The 22,865-nt window shown below is 27.6% G+C and overlaps 2 protein-coding genes across 6 annotated transcripts in view; one reads left to right on the top strand and one right to left on the bottom strand.

Moving 5' to 3' along the window:
• The window catches only part of LOC113550378 (gamma-aminobutyric acid type B receptor subunit 2), a 274,638-nt gene that overhangs the window by 218,838 nt on the left and 32,935 nt on the right, over nt 1–22,865 (bottom strand). For all 3 annotated transcript variants that reach the window (XM_026952151.1, XM_026952149.1, XM_026952150.1), the window contains exon 2: nt 12,571–12,618. The gene's annotated coding sequence lies outside the window, so the exon portion shown is untranslated. The remainder of the gene's footprint in view (nt 1–12,570; nt 12,619–22,865) is intronic.
• LOC113550380 (UDP-glucuronosyltransferase 2B13-like) overlaps nt 9,730–22,865 on the top strand; it is a 37,610-nt gene continuing 24,474 nt past the window's right edge. The window contains exons 1-2 of one of the 3 annotated variants that reach the window (XR_003405014.1): nt 9,730–9,988; nt 14,784–15,292. Coding sequence is in view for 2 of the 3 variants with exons in the window: in XM_026952152.1 (XP_026807953.1) it covers nt 14,819–15,292 (474 nt within the window). In the remaining variant the exon portion in view is untranslated. Of the gene's footprint in view, nt 9,989–14,783; nt 15,293–22,865 lie in introns of those variants that run through there. The other 2 variants (XM_026952152.1, XM_026952153.1) reach the window with 2 other exon arrangements.

Genomic DNA, 22,865 nt, shown 5'->3' with positions numbered 1-22,865 from the left:
TCTACTTCTATACAATATGGCAATAATCTGGAAACCCGAATTGCATTTAAATATACTAATAATAATGTATGTTGAACGTCACACTAAGGCAAAGCGTCTATTTAAATTATCTACACGTATTGCGTTAGTGATAACAGAAATATGTTGCGAACACTTCAATCTATCGTTTATCGAAGTAAGTCATCGGAATTAAATAATATCATGGAAACGCGACGATCGAAAATCAGTTCAAATCGTTCTGGCGCGATTGACGAGACGGACGAAACGATGCGCGTGTGGAGACCGTCGCGCACTCATGTGTTTGTTTGAACAACTTAGTGAGGAAATTAGATATGTTGGTGTACATTTCGCGGAAAGTATCAAATGTTTAACCCAACGAAATCGTTTCGCACAAGTTGTCACCTATTGTAATACAGTTGTTATAACGTATTTTTGGTCAAGTAAGATCGATGACGCAGTATCGTTTGTTTTCAATTGTATTATTATTATTATTACAATATTAAAGGTGTTGTATCCACTGTTTGGCTTGCGTGTGTATTATAATAACAGTATCGATTCTACGTCTTATTATTATTTAGCAATATTATTTGGAAACAAACCGACAAAGATATAATAAACCTTGTAGTAAACTACACATAAGATTGAATGTGGGCTCCGTGCTCTTTGTATTTAACTCAAAATATTGAAGTTTAGTGTAATGTATAAAACTCGAGTGTTGTGTATTATGGTAAATATTATCGATGTTTTACAGAGTACATCGATTAAGCAGTATAGGTATTATAAGTGCATATGAAAAATCGGTTTTACGAAAATCTGTCTAAAAATGTGCAGGTACATAAAAATATTATAGTATAATTTATACTTGACACTCGTATAACTACTATTTTGGATTTTTTTTTAAATAATAAATAAACTACCGATCAGAATAACAACGGAGCGTTGGAGTGTCGATACCAAATACGTATATTTTACGTATCTGACCTACCGAATTGGTATTTTGAAGAATGGTAGTTATTATAATTACACAGTATCATTTTAGTCGTTCAGATTTCAGAAAATACCAAACTCTATTATAAGATGGTCTGAAAACAATTATAACGTGTCATAGGATTTATTTTAATTTATAAAGTACTTTTTTTAAAACGATACGTCATACAACGAGTTGGTAAACTGCGAATTTGGCCTTGCGGTAATTTACATTAGAATAAAAAAACAACAATATGAGAATTTTACGATCTCGCTGTTAATATTTTTTGGAAACGGGTCAAATAATAACTAATTAACTCTATGAATACTACGACTAAGACAATAAAAGAATTGAGTTTGTGCAAAATGTACTCGAGTGCATACCAATCATATTCATAATGCGAAAGATTGACATAACACGTGAATAGTTTTCGACGAGTCTTCAGAAACATGTCTTACAAAGTTACAACTAACTATTTCCGATAAGCTCGCTGTTGATTATTATTGAATCTAAAATGTCTACAATGTAGTGAGTATAAAAATTAACATGTCAGACTACCGCAACAAGGTACTGCGGTCTGCGAGTGTATACGTAAAAAATAATAAATAATACTACAATGATGTTTGTTATACTCTTGCAAATATATTATTATAACATATAAGTTTGGGTTAATGTGGTTATGCGGAGTAATGAAACTTCTAAGTAAACATAATAAATAAGTTTTTGCCTTTTATGAGATGCGCAGACATTGCTCCGTTCACTCGTATGCGCTAACCGGAAAACGTACCTTAATCATAATAAAACTATATTAAGGTGCTAAGACCTGTGTTCTAAACTTGTCGTACATTTCTCGAAACACTTTTATTATAAAATAATAACAATATTACCATATCAAAATTATATGGTTGGGTGGTTAGAGATAATATATTATTTCACGTTATATTTACGAATACAATCACCCGTAATCGCGTGTCTATAGACTATACGTTACACACTCATGTGTGTTACAACGTATAGTATATATACATTTATTATATATATATATATAATTGTATAAATTATGATGATTATGCTGATGTACGAATGTACCTACATATTATTGCAATATGACCACACGTCATGCACGGGATCGTGGTGTATTATTAAGTACATAGAAAATACCGTAGAAGAATATGTAAACTTTTTTGTTTTTTAATACGCGTCGATACAGTAAAATATTTAGTCCGATCTAATCGATTTTAATCGCCAATGATATCGCGATGTACAGTTGTACCGCCGACGACGAATATATTACAGCCATCGTCGTACGACTTTCCTTATTCGCAGTAGATCAATTATTTGCGTCGTCGTCGGCTCCTTTTAAGTGCCCTATTTCTTTTTCCCATCACTCGTCGACTGCATGGCCAATCCAAAGGACGTGCGTAACACATTTCGGCGACGACAGACGACTTCCGTACCGCGTTTCTAAGGGTTCGCGGTTGATGATGAAAAATTATTTATACGGACGCGGCGGCGACATCGAGACGGAGCACGACATAATAATATTAATATATACTCATGTATATATTTTATATAATATTATATATAAATAACGTCGTCGAGGACAAATAATCGATTCGAATTCCTGTACACGATGGGCGCGCGACTGTAAAACCTTGACGTGACGTATACAATAATTAATATTATATCGTTATGACGTAATATATAAGCGATGTATAATATCGTATATATAGTGTTTTACAATGAAATTTTCTATTTTTATGAAAATAAGAAAAGTACGGTAACCTCACACGAACAACCGTGTTCATCATTACCATCACCACCGCCACTTCTATAATATTATAACAATATAGATATTATATCTGTATATTGTGACTGGTGCAAAGTCAAAATGGGTAAAGGTGATTGGTTCAGACTGTTCAGAGCATTGCGTTAATCGATGAAACACGGCTTTACTTGTGGCTATTTATGCACACGCACACCGTATCGCCATATTATATTATGTACACAATTAATCAAAATTACTTGACGGCAGTACTTTCCCCCTTTGCGCTGTCTTCATCAGTTCTCCCGTCGAACGACAAACCTTCGTGTCTCTCTCTCTCTCTCTTTATCTTTCACTTTCACCAACTTCTTCTGCCAATCGTCACCTACCACCTATCACTTATTCGAACGTACACAGTATTTTTCTGTCCAATTATTTCCCCCGTGTCAGTCATACTTCACACCCAACCGATTTCTGGTTGAGTTTTATAGTTTTATTGGGTTGGGCAAAAGGGGCGGTGTCTGTGTGTATAATTCGAAAGTTGTTGATTATCACGTGTGTATTTGTGTGTATGTGTGGGTATCGAATAAAATCGATTCTCCCCCGGGATATAGAAGGCTCATAAAAGTAGGTTTTCGCACGCACTTGCAAGAGGCGTCCCAAGCAGCGGAAACTTCACAAAATCAGTCACAAATATGCCCGCGGAGATAATGTTTATAGCTTGAAGTTCCGAGAAAACGCTGTAACATTTGTTACACCTTACATCTCATTTATAAATTACACTAAATACACACTATAGAATTTAAAAACATAAAACACTCGACACGTTTCAGCTTTATCAGCTGTATTATTATATATTATGAAAATGACACGTGACAATCGCAATCAGTTCCACGCATTTATCATCAACACTCTCTATAGCAAACACAAAGATACAGTTATAATAAGAAACTATAATAACGAACCAATTAAAATACAATGATAGTTTTAGAGTTCTAAGCCAAACGTGTGTTCTAATTAATAAAAACCTCTTACAAAAGTGATCACCGATACCGTCCCACCCCCTCCGAACTGTGGGAAAATTATCTATAAAAAATATAACACGTGAGATATATTTTATTGAAGCGCTCGAAAAGCTTACGACTGCAGCCGACCGTCTCCCTGACCGATCGCCGTATATTTTATGGGTGTGTGTATACGTCGTATACATAAACATTAAAACATATAATATATTATATAGGTGCGGCCGCGTTCGTTGATTTCCCACATTTTCCGCCCACAAACCACGGTTCAAAGAGAAAAATAGCAGCTGCGGCAATAAATTACGCACGAGTTTCAGGAACGCAAAACTACTATCCGTTTATACACATATATTGTAATATTATATTATACGCTACGCCATTCGTCGAGACGCCATCGCCATTCTTGTTAAAGGAACCACCACACATACACGGTGCACAGGAAATCCTAGGAGATGTATCCGCTCAAACTCCGCCGTCGTTCAGCTCGACGGTGTATGTATACGCACGACAGCTTTCTGCAGCTGATAATATCACGAAACGCATGTAAACAAATATAGTGGTTCTAAAATGCGTAGCTTACTGGGCTACGATGAAATTGTTGCGGTGCACGTGAATAACAAAGGCCTCGTAATTTTAGTGATTTTATTTGCGCACTAGAAACGTGTTATAATACATTACATATACGTACGTAACATTAAAATGATTTACAAAACGTCATTTACGACGTACAAAAAAGGTGGGTTGTGTAATTTTAAGAGGGGTCTCGAATACCTACGGACAATTTAGATGTATGATTTGATAAATTTAATTTACTGAACGCTATTCGTCGAGTTGTTGGTGACGGCAGCAATAAAATTGTCAGTGTAAAACGTCGGGATGAATAGTTTGTCGTAAAAAACTAAATGCATTATAACATGTTACATTAATTGACAATATCCATAACAGATAGCAAATTAGAATATACAACGTTTATAGAATAGAATATATAACTGAATATTATATTACATGGCACATTCTGTAAATAATATAATATATTAAAGTTTATATTTAATAAAGATACAACTGCAGGGAGAATAAAAAGGGCATTTATAGGGCTGTACACGTATTTGTAATAACAATTTGCAAATTCACGCGTGTGTATTAAAATTGATTATGTTCGTGTAAAATGCTTTTAAAAATTTTAACATCTGAATAGAGTCAACATTTTTCAGTCCAAAAATTTAATTTATTTTGATATTAATTTTTAATAAATTATGGATGTCTGCGTAATTGGATAAATAACTGACTACTGACTAGGTTAGCACCTGAACAAATTTGAATGTCTTGGTTGAATTGAAATAATTATAATTTATAAGCAACTGAAATAATTTTATATCTTGTACGAGTATTCTTGTTTTCTCAAAACTATTCATTTATTGTGTCAATACATACAAGTATATCCAATATTTTAATTATATTATCAAATATATTATTAAATAAAAAGTATGTAACGTATTAATACAATAATTGGAGTAGATACAAATGTTTAATTTATTGTATTTTAACTTATTGTTAAATAATTATTATATAATATAAAATCTCAACGATCTAATAAAACAGTAAATAACTCATTGTGTGTAGCTTATAATATGTTCTACATTAATTATTGCTATTCTATTGATATTGTTTTGCAAATATACGCTCATTAATCATTATTCAGTATATATATATATCATGTCTGTAACGACTATTGAATGATATAAAAACATAATCAATAAAAACTATTATTCCCCATTCTCATAGGACATAAAATAATGTATGTGTAATATCTTGTGAACAATATCTAATTAGATAAATAAAAAACTATAATAATTATGTGGCATTTTATTTGATATATTATGACAATATTTTATTTCTGTAATTTAAGGTGAACTATAAAATGCCAGTTATAATAATTAAATAATGTAATAAGTAGGTTAAATTATAACAACCATCGTGTATAATTATTAATTATATCGCATTGAATTTTACGTAACACAATATTACCAGTCAGTGTAGTTTTTGAATATCCTTATCATTTATGTTCTTACACACTTATTGGCTTGAAAAATAAATAATTAAACTAATTATAACATAATTACTAATTAGTAGGTAATTGCCAATATATAATAATAATAATAATAATAATAAAATATACTAAAAAATATTCAAAATAAGTAATTTATCAAATATAATACTGTTTACCTAGTGAGTAGGTACTCACTTACCAAAAATCCATTAATTATGTAGTTATTATGGTATAATATAAAAGTAATGAGATAAAAATTTAATACATCTTTATAAAAATAAACTACTTATTTACTAAGTTAGCAATATTGTATAATTTTTAATCACTCAGTCTCATAATATAACATCATTATGAATTTGAGTATACATACTAAGCAGACACAAACAATTACTGTAATGTGAATATTCATCGTCGTGAATGTATTTAATAACGCATAAATTATTGTTTATGACAAGCATGTGGTACCATAAAAAGTCTAAGAATCCTGTATGCGACATGCTGGCAAAGTAAATGCATATAATTCACTAACGCCGAGTGCCGATTTAAGAGTGTCGTTTGGCATGCATTCAGACGTTTTTAAAGTATAACAAGGGAATATTTTTTATTGCTGCTGACGACCCCAAAATAATTCAAAATTTACTTATATTCTACAGGATTATTTTTACAAGACTCGTTTATAATATAATATATTATAGTTAATTATTATAATGTCGTTTGCCCGTTCATTTTGTAATCTGTCTGATGTTTTATTATGTCGCAGACATAACTGCCAAATATATGCGAAACATATTATCCAGATGATTTTCTAACGAAGGGGCGTCTACAGAATTGGCCTGAATTTTTTATTTAGTCTGCCGTTAAAATAAACGGTAGTTGGATTAAATGAAAAAAAAATGTTAAATCGAGTATTGAAAAAATTCAAATCGATGTTACCTTTAAAAAATATACAGAATAAAATATTTTACGTAAACGTTTGTTTTTTTTTTTTATATAAAAAATCATATTAATTATATTATTATTTTCAATCCAAATACGTTCTAGTAACTCTACTTTCGCCATCAATTTGAATACTTCTTGTGTAATTTATTACAAATTGAATGCAATTGTAAAGTGTACATTTAGCGATTCAGAACATTAATGATTTCTGTCTTTCTGTAAGCATGTTAGTGTCGAACATTTGTCACCTTTTTTTTTTTTTGCTTACGTTCTGTAACTATAAACAGCCAAAGGAGTAAAGTGGGAGAGGAACCTAGAAATTACAATCACTTTTGAATACGTTTAAAATGTGTCTCCTCAATCGTGTATTATTTAAAGGACACGCCTATTGATAAAAAATAAAAAAAATTTATTTTCCATTCAAAACAGGTAATTATTTATTTTCAATATTTTATCATTATAGATTTATCAATTTGTATATTATAATATATCAAATATAAATATAATAAGTTATTATTTTTTTTTAATTTTATAAAACAAAAAATTGAAAAAAATGACTGATAAGTGAGCTTACCATTCACAAGCAACACCCAGTTAAATACTATTTTTAGACGTCAAAAAAACATTTATTTGCAATTAGTTCTAAGGAAAAATGTGATAAATTAATATTACTATGAAGTGTGTATTGTTGGTATAAAGAATAAAGGAATTTATTAAAAAGAAATGGTTAAGGAATTAATGAATAATCTATTTCTATCTAATGATTTGTTGTACGAGATAATACTGCATTGAAAACTCCAAATAAAATAGGAATTACTGTACCCTTTGCCATTTTGTGTCGCATTAATCCCTGTAAACCGTTAAATGTTTCTGAGCATTTCTATTCTATGACATTTAGTGATTACATTTCATACTCTCTACTGGCTGATTTAGGATTTATGTGAACAGTGTAAACATTTAAAAACAATTGCAAGTTTTGTGAAAAGAAACTTCCTACTTGTTACGGAAATTTATTCAGAACAAAGAGGAAACCATTTACTTGTGAACTATAAACGAATACGCAAATATATGTGTATAATTTTGCAACAAAAACACGGGGCCGTGATTATTTTTATCACACAACAAATATATTATATTGCGTACGTAATCAAAAGTTTTCACGATAAATATTGCGATTAAATACAAACAATCCGGAGAGGCTGATAAAGTTAAAATTAATTTTCTATAGTTGCTAGCCCAGCGAAATGGCGTTTATATATTATGTACGACCCGCGAAGCATATAAAATCGTTAAATTTCGTTTGGTCTAATGTTTGAAAGCAATAAATACGTCTACTACAATTGTCGAAAGGTCGTGCATGTGTTTGCTATACAAATTGAATTTTCATAAATAATATAAATGTTATCATTAAAATTAATTAAAAACTACGGAATTAATATTTTATTTTGCATTATATTACGGTGTATCGCAATAGTAGTCGTACAACACATAAATTGCATCGGAGCACTACGCTAAAACATACGGTCATCGTCTCTTCCACCAATTATGTGGGTGCAGTGATAGCTGCAATGTGTGAAGACAAAACATCTAATGTAGCTTTTTGTAAATGCAATACGTTCGAGTGAATAACGATTGTGTCAACTATAGGTAAACCCGTAAACCCGAATAATATAGAGTTTGCTCGGAGATATTTTTTGGACTATGTGAAGGGTATATTATGAAATAAGATAAAAGTAATAGATATATATGGAAAAAAGAGTACGGACAATACCTGAGTTACAGAGAGCTGGATAAGATAAGCTGAAATGGACTGCATACTGGCATAAGTTTTTAAGTGAATGGCAGACGCAACTCCAAGAAGATGAATACCATTACTCTCTCCTCCCATGTATTTTGACGAAATTACAGCTTATTTTTTTATATTTGCTTCACATGCATTAAATATTGTATAGTACGTCCCGTAAGTTATAAGGAATTACAGAAAAATAATAAAATTACGAGGTGTTATAAAATTAAATTACATTTTCGTGTCGTAATTCTTCTTACTGATAGTATTGTATCTATCATTGTTTATAATGCTACAATAATTTGAAATAAATATAATACAATATTATTGCTTCAAAATTAATATAGTACGTACAACTTGAAAATTAAATTGACTACTTTTGGTCCCTTCTAGACACATTTATTCTAGATTAACTTCTTCTCGTTCATAAACTCTTGCGGTTCGATATTATTATTAATATTTATGTATAAACTACATCTATATCTATAGGTAAATAGATACGTTTTGTAGATTTTTTTTTTTTGTTAATCAATAATAACGAAAATTACACGTATCTACTGCAATTATGTTTCAGCAATATGAATCTTACAATATGTTTCGCATCTATATATATTATTGATATTTCGTGTGAAATATATGTATTAAAAAAAAAAAATACATTTCTGTATCGCGCCCGAAAAATAGTCACGTAAAACACTTCGATTGTTTTGTTATTGATATGGTGCGATGAAAAATAATATACAATATAATTGTACTTTGTACTATAATAATATAAGTGCGTCGAGTATTTTAATCTAATCAACTCCGTGGTTGGCGATTAACGGCGGCGGCAGGCAACGATTCATTCGAGTAATAATTTAATGTGATCAACACAGCCACATCGGTACTAAGTACAAACGTATAAAATATTGTATTATGACATCAAGCTGTTAGGTAGATAACCGCTCTATATACCTCTTGTAAATAACCGTCGAGTAAACAAAAAACATACCGTTTATAATACACTAATGATTGAACATATTTTTTCTTCTAATAGGGTTAAATTTTTTAAGCGTAAAATATAGAAGCGCGCGTGTGTGTGTGTGAGTACGTTTCCAAACTGCAACGCTATTTATTAATTTAAATTAATATTTCCGTTGTAGACGATCGTCCAAGGCGAACGAGTAAAACGATATTTATGCCAATTCACTACACGGTATGTGTAGTGCGCCTCTCGCATACAATAATATTGTGCAAGTATATACTAAGTATATTAGTAGGTATAAGTACTATATTCATAAGTAGTAGACGATTGCACGGAATCGTCGACACACTCGCAATAATTATGTCCCCGTGCCACGTTTATTCGACCGATCTGGATACGATTCGTTATTACTGGTCATTTTTTACGAAATCCATCACAGTTGTAAAAGACGATCGTTCGATATATATTTTATCAGACACAACGTGGGAACATTAAATAAAGGTAAGATCCTATAAATAATACATATTTTTATGTATCAAAAATGTATTAACGTAGTCATCCGTATAAATGAAACATCAAAGCCGGTCATCGGTCAACCTCATCGACCGAATTGCCCCCAGCTGGATTTTGTCATGTATTAAATAAGTGTCTGGTAAATGTCATTGATGTTGATCCTCGTCTTACTTTGAACTAACCATACCTATGCTCACTCTACACACACACACACATATATATTATATTTTAAGTCTCAGTCGGCTGAATCGTGTGCCTGTCCGAGGTAACGGTGTTTGATACAGTACGAAACCTCCAATCGATAAAAATAAAAATAACAAACTCGTTTTTTATATAAACATATAATATTAATTATTGGGTAGGTATCAAATATGTAATTATGTCATGAACAGCCTTATTATTAAATTCTGTATACCTAACTACTTGGACTAAGATTATTATGGTTTACAAAAATAAAACCGTGTAACGTAAAATCTATACTACTGAAAGTCTATCAAAAGCAATGTCAAATCGGAAAAAATACGATATTCCTACGTGTCATGATTCGACGTTTCAAAATAACATGACCTTTAAAGAAGGCATTACAAAACGTTAATGGACATTGTCCTTTCATTCATAATTTGACTAGTCATCATCACTCTACACCATAACCTCTATCATTTATCAATTAAAACAATAACTGTGTCCTACTTGAACATCACATAATTCATACACTGCACAGTGCACATTATATTATACTTATTATTAATTGTAAAATTTGTTGTTAACTTTTTGTGAAAATAAAATAAACTTTTCGAGGATTACAAAGTAAGATACTCTTGTTCCAAATTCATTAGACTTATGGGAATTATAAGTTTTAATTTTGAAATAGACATATATCGGATCTTATAAAAAATGTCTTTTTCGTATTCATATGCAAAGTATATGGTACATTTATACTAAAAAACCATTCAACAGACTAAATGCTAGCTTTTTTTTCAACATGTTTTATACTACAAATTTTGTATTTCATTGTAAATTTAGATAATTTTTTTTTTATTTTTATTGTTTTTTTTTCAAAAATATATCTATCGAGATAACGATGTATAATGTCATATATAACCTAAATTGTTTGATACACGTTGTATATTCCTTTACTCTGTCATCCAATTAGTAAGTTTATTGTTATATGATTTTAAATTAATCATTTCATAATTAATGAAATACAACAAATTTTTATGTCTTATATTTTAAAACGCGTTGAATTTACGTTTACTAAGTAAATTATAGGCCAGTTGTAGGTTGTATTATCATACTTTGATAACTGGTCACTTCACTACAATGCTTTTAAACTATATTTGTCGATTTTCTGATTTAATCTTATGCAAATTATGTATTCAAAGGACATTTCAACTTTTGAAACTTCTGTTGAATCGTTCATTATGTGATTCTGTTACGTCATAGACTTCAGAAACTGTAAGATTGTTGTGCAAGATATGATTGGATACATATTATATACATTATACATGCATAGAATGGAGGTTAGGGAGTTTTGGACTGGAATCGTTAGATATAGTTAATGCTTGATACTTTCGCAAAATCCCATACCAGGTACCTTAGTTTTAAGCAGAAGTTTATAGATGAGTAGTTTGATTACAAATTTAACGTGTTTGGAAATTAGTAGTCGTAGGAGGCTGCGGAGGAAATAATTTAGGAGGATTGGTGTCTATTGTGAATATGTTAATATACATGTGAAACGTGTCTGTGTTTAAATTTGTTTCATACAAATATACAGAGTCCATTATTAATTTTTAAATATCATTGTTTGATTTTTAACTTAACTAATACATACAACGGACAATTGTAGTTTGAACTCACGAAGCAAAACAAAAATTTAAAATAACAAGTTATTTAATCTACTGTTGTTTATTATTAGTAATGTTATGTAAATTAAATTCAATAATATTTAAAAATGTATTTATTAAAAATCTACTATAATTGATTTAACAGAAAATCGACAAATCATTTTCAAATACATTATTCGTTCACGGAAACATTTTGATTGAATTAATTGATTTAAACACTTGTATTGTATCGAATATCAATGTATTGATTTATTTTAGTTTAAATAAATTATGATTGTAAATATGTTAAGTCTAATATCAATCGTCTTTGTTTATTTAATAATTATTTGTATTGATTATATTTAATTGCTTTCAAATTATTTTATAAGCAATAAAGGGGACATATTTGGATACAGCGCCTTTAATATTATAAACAAACTACTGGTACTTTAAGTTTAAAATAATCAAATTACCAAATTATATTTAAGTCCTTTTTTTTATGTATTTTTATCTTTCAATAAAGAAAATAAAAATCCTAATTCAATATAAAAACACTATATTGGCATTTGTACATTGCACACCCATTTTAATAGGTATTTACATTCTAATAATTATTGTCATTCATTAAAGAATAAAATGCAAAAAAAAAAAAAATTAAAAATCTTATCAATCTATACTTGACTGAATACGTTTGTTTGTTTTATTAGATCGTTAAACTAAATATTTAAAGTTTGTAAATTTACTTACTGATTACTGGATTTAACGTTTGATAATTCCAGCTTATTTCATCATAGTCTGAAAAATAAAATAAGACTTGTTAACCGTGTAAGATATTTGTCTAATAATTTATTTAAAAATTTTAATTGATTAATAACTTAATTATACAATGTTCTCATAATAGCTATTGTGTAGTCTATTATTATACTACCGGTAATAGAACGATTTTTTTTATACAATTATAATCTTTAACAGTGTAGAAAGACCTACTTATTAAATTGATAAGTTTTCTACAAATTGTATTTAAAATTTAACGTAGGTAGACAGGTAGTAACCCGTCAATAATAATCCAGGCTTTAACTTTAAAGTGGATATTTTCCAATTATTACGATCCTATATGATATAGTATCTAGAAAGTTTGGAAACCCTTGATTTAAAGACTGAAATACATACTATATTATTTTGAATCATTAATTAAATTTATATACCTTTTAATAATAAATGCACAAAGATTATTTTAAAGCACATTTTGGATAGTTGAGACAGCTAAATGCTTGCTTAAAAAATTATTTCTGTAGTTGATATTATTAATTATTGATTATTTGAAAAAGTAAAATTCTACTAAAGTATAATTCAAATGAATTTCTATTATTTTATAAACTGTAATATGCTTATTCTTATAGATTGATTCCAAAAATAGTTAAATTGTATTCAGCAACCCAAGAAAAACGGCCTAGGATTATTCACAGAAGCCAACAGAGAATTATAATTTAAAATATCGTAAAATACCATTATACAAGTTATAGAGTTAATATTTTTTACTTTATCTTTAAATTGTATTATATTATTAACTATTACCATGATAAATTCACTTTGATATAAAATCTAACTATACAAAATTAATCCTGCCGGATACAAATCGAAATCATTGCTTAAAAAAAAACACAATTGCATATCATACATTTGGACGTGCACCAAACAGAAATCGTCAATACTATAATATTTAAATATTAAATACATTAGAACAAATGATTAGTTTATATCAAATAATAAATAGTTTTTTTCTTACATTTTTTTTTATGAGACAAGAGTAGGTAACCAATTTAAATTATGCACGAAGTTATTTTTTAATCACGATGATTCATCCAAAATAATTGATTTTCTTTTTTTGATAAGATTATATGCCAGCTGTTATTTTTTAATTATAACATAAATATTTTTTCCATCATAAAAACTATTGATGTGAAATAAGTCTAAAAATATATTTAAATTTATTATAAAGTTCAACTGAAATTGATCATCCCTGCTAATCAAATTTCAACTCTTTTTCTGATCTTTCTCATAAATTTAATTTTAAAATTTAAGAATATTTCTTAAACAATGATTATGTATTTTTGATGATGGACCAAATATTGTTTACTTAAAAAAGTATATAAGTACTTTTTAAGTACTATTTTTTTACTTTTATATAGTCCCATAGAGTAAAATATAATTTAAAGCTTCTTTTTTTTCTCAATGCACATGTTTAGGTTTGGTATATTCATAATTATGTTATTTACATTATGAAAATATACACTGTAGCATGTTACAAAATATGACTAAATAATAAATGAAAACCTCGTTTTCTTATTCAATAATATGTAAATATTAATTAAAACCGAGAAATCTGTGATATACTTTAATTGCTCTGTGGTTTATTTAAAATTACGATTAAGCTCCCATCAACTATTTAAAACTCGGGTGGTATTCATAAAAATACATTATGCATTAAGTTCACTTGAGTAGAAGTAAATACAGTATACACTATACACCATATATATTATGTTAGGAGGTTCAGTTATAATATTCCATAGTGAGACAAGAGTTTGGTGCTTTGCATAAAATATCAACTATATAATATAATAGCTATTATTATACCTCACGGTGTTTTATCCAAATATATATATATATATTAAGGTAATACAAATATCGTCTGAGCTTTATTTGAGGGTTATTGATGGTAAAAGTTATATAAAAAATAAATTTGTTATAACCACTAACCAAATAACATATGCAAATTTCAAATACAAATAGTTCGTTTTTTTCAAATATTAATTTAATACGTCATATAGATAAAATTTTAACACATACACCCGCACCCTAAATATCGACTTATGCTCTATTGAATAGAAAATAATATGTTGCGTTTAATAATTTATCGTATTTCTTTTTTTAATTTAAAATGTGTTCTTTAAATCCATCAGTGCTTCGGCGATCTGCCAACAGCAGCAGTTAGGCGATGAAACGGCGGTGGAGCATGATGGTAACCGCTACTACTGTGCTATTAGTCACTTTGGTCGTTCGTTGCGCGGCCGGTTACGACATACTAGCAATATTTCCGTTTAGCGGCAAAAGCCATTTTCACATGTTTCGTGCTGTTTCGGACGCCTTGGCAGCACGTGGACATCATCTCACCGTCGTCGGACACTTTCCTAAAACCCCACAGGAACCTCAGACACCGCAGCCATCGCAAATTGGCGTCATTGACAACAGCGATGCCAAAGGTCGTGGGTCTTACACTGATTACAGTCTATTCGGCTCGATGCCTGTGTATGAGAACTTCACTGCCGACGAGGTGACGGGCAACGGTTACCTGGAAGAAATGCTAATAATTCTCCAGGACGGTTTGGATAACTGTGAATCAGTTTTGTCTTCAGGGAAACTCAGCCAACTCATTCAATCCCGGGCAAAATTCGATCTAGTACTGGTCGAGGTAAGTGGTATGGTCATAATAAACATTATACAGCTATATCGATTAGATATTCAGATTAAGTACATAATATAATACCTATATAAACCGTTATAAATATATTGTTATAAGGTATACCGATAATTTTTATAACTGATTTACTAAAGCCGAGAGAATCCCTATTGACGAAGTCCTCGTTTCTAAACAATATGATTAAATACTGTATTTATTGTGAATTTGTGAGTTGTAAAAACACGAAAAAAAAAGTTATTTAAGTCTATGGTTGAGATATTTTACGAGCTGGACGAAGTGGCGCCTTCAAGTTTCAAAACAATTCTAATAAATCATTTAATTCGTTGCATTCAAAAACCGATTTTTTTTCTCGGTTAATTCTAAAGTGGTATCAGTTTTATTAAAAATAGATACTATTGTTCATACAACTTTATATAATCATTCGTGTATTTATTTCATCTATCTCACCAGAAACTCAGTATCTAACCTATTTTCTGGTAAAAATGTAAAAAAAAACCCCAAATGACTATTAAATACCATCTTTTTTAAATTTACCATTTATAAGATACACGATATTTTAAATTTTAAGCGAAACGATGAATGTTTTTATTTTATAATGTGTGTGTGTGTGTGTGTGTGTGTGTGTGTGTGTGTGTGTGTGTGTGTGTGTGTGTGTGTGTGTGTGTACACGGAAGTACTTGAAAAAATATTTTTAAGATAATTTTTGTTACAAAGTTGGATCTTGTTTGTATTTTAATGAGGTCAAAATAAAAAATTACAAGTATTTTCAATATAATCGAGGGGGAAGGGAATAAAAAAATAAGGGAAAATGAAAATTTTTAGTTTAAATCTAAAACAAATAACCGTGAAATTAACGCTTATTATGTTAATATTTCCTATACTTTAAAATTTAATATTTTAACTCTTTTTAAACTATTTATAGACAATATTAATATATTAATATATCAATAATTTTCGGTATAAAATAATTCGCCAAGTCAAAATGTTTGAAAATGTAATTCAAGGTTCCTAACATGATTTGTATGCATTTATTTAAATAATATGAAAATACATAATCACAATATTTTTTTATACTTATTAAATTTTAGAATCAGTAAAATTTTGGAAATATTTAAAGAATTTCGCACTTAAAAATTCTTAAAAATTTTCATTTTTTATATTTAAGATTTGACAATTGTATACAAGATTCTTCTTACATTTTTCTACACTATGATAAAAGAAAAGTTTATCAAAAAGTCAAAATAAAATTTTTATGAACGTTTGAAGTTTTATAGCATTGGATATTAACCTGTACAATAACTATTTCTTCTCAAACGATTTTTAATATTTTGTTGTAATTAAAATATAAATAATCGTAGATATTTTAAATTTTTACCACATACTTACAATTTGACAATTTTCTATAGGTACACGATAAAATTTTTAAAATATTAATACACTGTAGGCAATTCACCATGTATTTTTTATGTGTAGACTAAATCATAAATATAATGTTAAACTAATATGTCTCTTAAGGTCTTTATAATATTCAATTTGTCTATCCTAAAACTAAAACAATTTGTATTATAACTTGAAATCATTTGAACATCCGAACACCCACTGTGTAGTAGTATACTTATGGTTTTTTTTATGATTATTTTTTATTCTAATAAAATCTATTTTAATTACTGAAAATCAAATAATCATACTAATAGTATAAAACAAGTTAATATAAATAAAAATTAATTATTTAAATTTATATAATTTCAGTAATTAAAAATATCACAACAATCATAATATATATTTTGATTAACTTATTTTACCTATAAACAATTAACTGTGCGACGTTTTGCGTTCATAATATTCGTACCACGTACATACCAAATTTATTAGGAATAAAAATAAACAGTAGTCTTCAAATTCCATTATTTTAGATTGTAACGTTTTAAAAGTTATGGTTGTATTCATTACCTATACACATATATTCTATATATCTGTTATCAAGTGGTAAAATGTGTGTATTTACTATTTATAAATAAAGTTTAAAATAACAATGAAATTGAAATCATTTTTTAACATCATGATTAATACTCAATCATTAGGTACCATTTGGTATTTGTGATTACAAATAACGAATATTTATTATAGATTTACTTTGAATTGTATAATTGTTTAATAATTGTACTCCGTCCGGAATCTAAAATTATGCAACTTATTAGGAATTTCTAAACGCTACAGTATGGCCAACAAAAAAAAAAAATGATTTCGCAGTGGTGGGGGTCACGTGCCTCCTAACCTCCTTGAAAATGGTGTACTGAATAATATCAATGTATATTATAATTCAGTACATTCGAAAACAAATATACTCGTACATTAAATTATCGGAGCCATTTTATATTTTCCGTACCTATGCAGTAGTATTCGAAGAATATCCAAAAAGTAAATATACTAGAGTACATCGGTCAAAAGAAAATAATATTGTATACTTTATGTTATGCAAGTTTCTAACATTGCTATTGGTTTTTAGTTCTCTTTAATTCAATATTAACAGCCATTCTATCATTGTAAAATCATAATAATAAAGTGGTGCGCAGTTGGCAGTATAAACTTGTTTGTAAAATTTTCAACGAAACAATCGGACATAAAATAAAAAATACAATGTGCACGAAGTGAGACAATTAAGTTTTAAGAGTAAATTTTTGGTATAGAAGTTTTAATTAGGTCACACATATACTTCCTAGGTGATTTAATGTCGTGAATTTCAAGTTCCACTACCTATTCAATACAGATTTCATAATTCAAACTCGAAGTTTTGATACTAAATCAGATATGTGCGTGCACGCGTACAATAAAATTTAATAGTATGTTTATAAGTGTGAAAATCAGAGAAGTCGTCACGCTGTATGGTGTAAGGTAGGTTTCAAGTCTGCCTCATCATTGAGCAGGTCACTGATACATAATAAATTAATGCATACGAAATACTAATGTTAGTGGATATATGGTTTATCGTGATTTAAAATTAAATATATCTTGTTGTTGAATACATATTATAAATTATAATTTAGTAAAATGATTGAGTTCACGACTCGTGTTGTATTGCCATGCAAACCAATTTTTTTCATTATTATTTAGCGCCTGTATCTCTTTGAATAATTAGTGATTAAGTATGAGACCCACACCATAATTTAAATAACAGATGTATTTTAGTCAATTTTTTTCACACACTGACACATATTATAATAATAATTTATTTATGCAGAGATGGTTGTATAGATAACATTTACAATGAACATTTTTTCAAACAAACATTGAATATTTCTAATTAATAAATACAAATTTAACAAATGTCGAATATTTTTCATAAACAAAAAGAAAATGAGATTTTGCTTTACAATTATTGTTGGTTTATTAATATTTAATAGTTTTTTAATAGTTTTTACTAATTTTTCTTAAATAAAGTGTTCTTTTTAATGCACCTACCTAGGTTTTTTTATTAATTTTTAGTTGTAAGTTAATTCCTTTAAAATAGAATAAAATATTTATAGTAATAGCATCGATTGTGTATATAATAAAATTAAAATAATAAATATATGATATATATATATATTGTATATATAATCGAAGGTAATAATTATAATATAATAATATAATTATTGTATAATATGTAATACCCCCCCCCCTAATAATTACTCTGGATCCGCGCCCGCCTATAAGATATTAAGTATATTATTGTTCTAATTAACTATACTATGTAATAATTCGATTTCGCGTACCAAAGAACAGAATAGGTTTTTGAAATAAATAGCTTAAATACCTAGTCTAAATATTTTTAAAACTTTATTGCGCATACAAAATAATAATAGTATGTAATACCAAAAATGTTCAAGTCCTTACGAATAATACTGTTTAAGTTACAATATAATAACCCAAATCTTTTTTTTTTATTATATCCAATGTAATAACAAAATTCGAACATAAAATGTCTATAAAAAATAGCAATAAATTTCACATAATATGTATACTTTGAATACTGTAACAATAATATACGAGGGACTTATTATTAATTTTCCAGCTTTTCGGATTAGGAAATTTTTAAATGAAACTCAAAATGTAAAAACTGAATAATGAAAAAAGTATGAAAATATATTTTCATAAATAGCTTTGAAAGAAACAAAATATTTTAGAAGATTTCGTGTCTAAAAAACGCTTATATAAACATTTGGTTAAAATTTCAAGTATAACATACATCATTGTATAAAACCATTCATCGCTCAATATTTAAAGAACTATTTATTACATAGTATCGATTTTTGCATTATTCAATTATTTAAACGGAATTTTTAAAAGTTCCAACTACGATTCAAATATTACCTTCGACATTGTGGGTCAATATTTCACTAAATATTTCATAGAATATTTAAATGTTACTAAAAATGACCGCTAATTTTAAATCCGAAAAATTCAAATGTAAAAAAATAATAAATATATTCGTATTACAATACATTACAGTTCTGTAAAAAACATATAGATTACTATGTATCAAATATAAATAATGTGTTAACGAAACTTTCCAGATATTCGCTGTTGCATAAAAAGTACCCTATAAAGTTAATTCAATTTAATTCTTCTGAGTTTAATTACTAGTTAACACTGCAGGTAAAATTTAGAAGTTTAAAAATGAAATTGGTTAAATATATTTCACCCATGTATGAGAATAAAACGAAACTTATTTTGATTTTGTATTTTAAAACTTTATAATATGAGCTAATATATAATTGTCTAAACAACGATAGTTCTATAAACTATAAATAATTTAAATAAAAATTCACAAATACAAAATACTATTTATATAAAATTTAATCCAACTGCTATTTTTGGCCTTGGCTTATCTTTAGGTAATATAAATAATTAGTTATACACATATGATAAGAAATAAAAAATCAATAGAAAAAAGTATAAACGCCTAAAAAATTAAAATGTAATAAGTATATATAAATTAAATACATTATAGTTATATTGTTAATAGTCATTTTTAATTATTTGTGAATTACTCAATTATATCATACTTCTATGAAAATAGCTGTAGCATTTATGAATTTTTATAATAATGTAGACACATATTTTTTTTCTAATATAATGTGATTATCATGAAATGCTATACTTTATTTAATCGATATTTTAATATTTCTAGTTTTATTCAACCAACAAGGCGTTTATTAAACTTAAGCAATCTTATTTTTATAACGATTCAATTTTTAATCGACTCAGCTTTATTATGCATTCGAAATTAATGGTTTATGACTTACATTAAAAGTTCAGGCATCGCATATTTATGTCCCTTTTCTAGGCAATGTTTAAGCACTTAGTTAAAGCAAAAACGAATTTCACAAATTTAAAGTCTTACCCCTCGATAAATTATGCTCTTGTATTGACATTGTTTATAAAACTAACAATATAAATAATGTAAAATGTATAAAGTTGGTGAAATTAGAAAAATAAAAACCGTATAACACAAATATATAACGCTCACAGCACGTAGTATTCCATTCTTCCGACAATTTTATTTGATCTCAATTTTTATCAAGATTAAAAAAAAAACTTAAAGCGTTATTCTAAACGAAACTTCAGGGATCGGTGAATATGTTAACGCACAAAATACCTATATATGTTACATAATATACTATATATTTAATATAATGTAGATGCGTTTTATATAAAATAATATTATAGCGTTTTGTGTTTACAGACACGTGTTTTATTAAATTAGCTACATTTTAACGTCAATGATACAATATATAATCTTTGACGCGTTCAGTACTCCTATGTAGTACCCATGCATGTATCCCATGCATTATAGAAGATGTAAATATTACAAAATTATATTTCCCATTGTGTATAATATATTATGTTTTATGTAAATAGTTCGTTTGCCAAACAAATTATTATAGATCACGGAGACTTTAACTTACACCAGCTAACAGATAACTATAAAAAATTTAACGAAAATATATTTTTAATTAAATATCAAGATATAATAATATATAGTCCCCAATAGTAAAATAGAACATTTTGTTGTTGCTTTTACGGATAAACTAAAATTGGAAATCTTTAAGTAAACAATAAACCTACCAATAATAATATGATTTAACTTAATTTTTGAACATAAAACTGATTTTATGTTTACAATTATTTTTTTTATTTAAAATATCTATACAAAAACTTCATACGAGATAATATATTTTTTAATTAAGTTAAAGGCAATGTTAAATTGTACAGTAGACTATATGCAACGAGCATTAAGTTTATCGATTTTGTATAAAATGTAGTAATACAAACGACAATATTATAATATTAGTATTATAACTGTTTGTAGTGTAAAATTAACCGATAAATTTGAATTAAAAAAAAAAAAAAAAAAACTAAGCTTATAAAACACGCATGACCACACCCGTGTAAACATGCAAACTATAGAAAATAATAAATATCGCCACCTGACACTCTTCTCCACCACTGCAGGTATACTAGTCGGTCACTACAGCATATCTACTATAATAGGTTAGTAAATGTTTTATCCGATTAATAATTACATTGGAATAAAAAAAGCCAGGAAAAACTTGCACTCTTGCATTTTTGCCAACCACATTAGATTGCCTACTGGATTTTTATACACCTCTTGTACGAAAACAGTGTGTATTCAAATTAAAATAATAATTCTTAATTAAAATATCCTTATTAAATTAGAAATTTTATACATTAAATTTCATCAAATAAAAAAATAATGATATTGCAACCAATATATATATATATATAAATAATTAATATAGCCAATTTACCCATCAATATTTATACTGGTAACTATGGCAGCGAATTGTAAGCACAGATGTACACGGCTGAGTTATGAACTCTATTTTACGTTTCATAAATTAAAACCTAAGACGTATTTAAAATAAAATGATATTATACATATATCATTATAGGTAATATCATTGATTAAATATATTTAATCAATGATAATATATGACATAATCTCTATTGAAAATATTAAATAATATTATTGTATTTATAATTTGTTATGTGTATTATAATTTAAATCAGTAAATGTTATTATTTATACATAAATATAAAAGTAAGTAATAAGTATATATAAAGATTAGTTACATAATCAGTACTTATATCGTTTTCAGCAACTATTAATTAATGAAATAATATATTAATTAGAAAATATATTTCTTCAGATTCCTGTACCGAAAAAAAAATCAACTAAGAAATTATAATCCATAAACTTAATTTTCTAATTTTTTGGGCCGTAATATTTTAAAATAATTAGGTTTAATGGTAATTTGATTAATATAATTCTTATTTTTAGTAATAATTACATGTGATAATGTTTTTACTTTGGAACATCAATCTAATAATATTGGTCTTTATTAAAATATAATAACCCTTGTTTAGAGAAACGTTGGATCTTAAACATAATATGTATTATCTTTTGAATCGAAATCAGAATAGTTTTATACATTATGTATTATTTATGCGTTCATCATACTAAAACAGACAATGATGTCACTATAACAACTGAAAACAA

Source organism: Rhopalosiphum maidis, chromosome 4 (genome assembly GCF_003676215.2).
Source record: "Rhopalosiphum maidis isolate BTI-1 chromosome 4, ASM367621v3, whole genome shotgun sequence".
Lineage (NCBI taxonomy): Eukaryota > Metazoa > Arthropoda > Insecta > Hemiptera > Aphididae > Rhopalosiphum > Rhopalosiphum maidis.
Note: the sequence above shows the minus strand (reverse complement) of the source record. Positions and strands in the feature narration are given on the sequence as shown.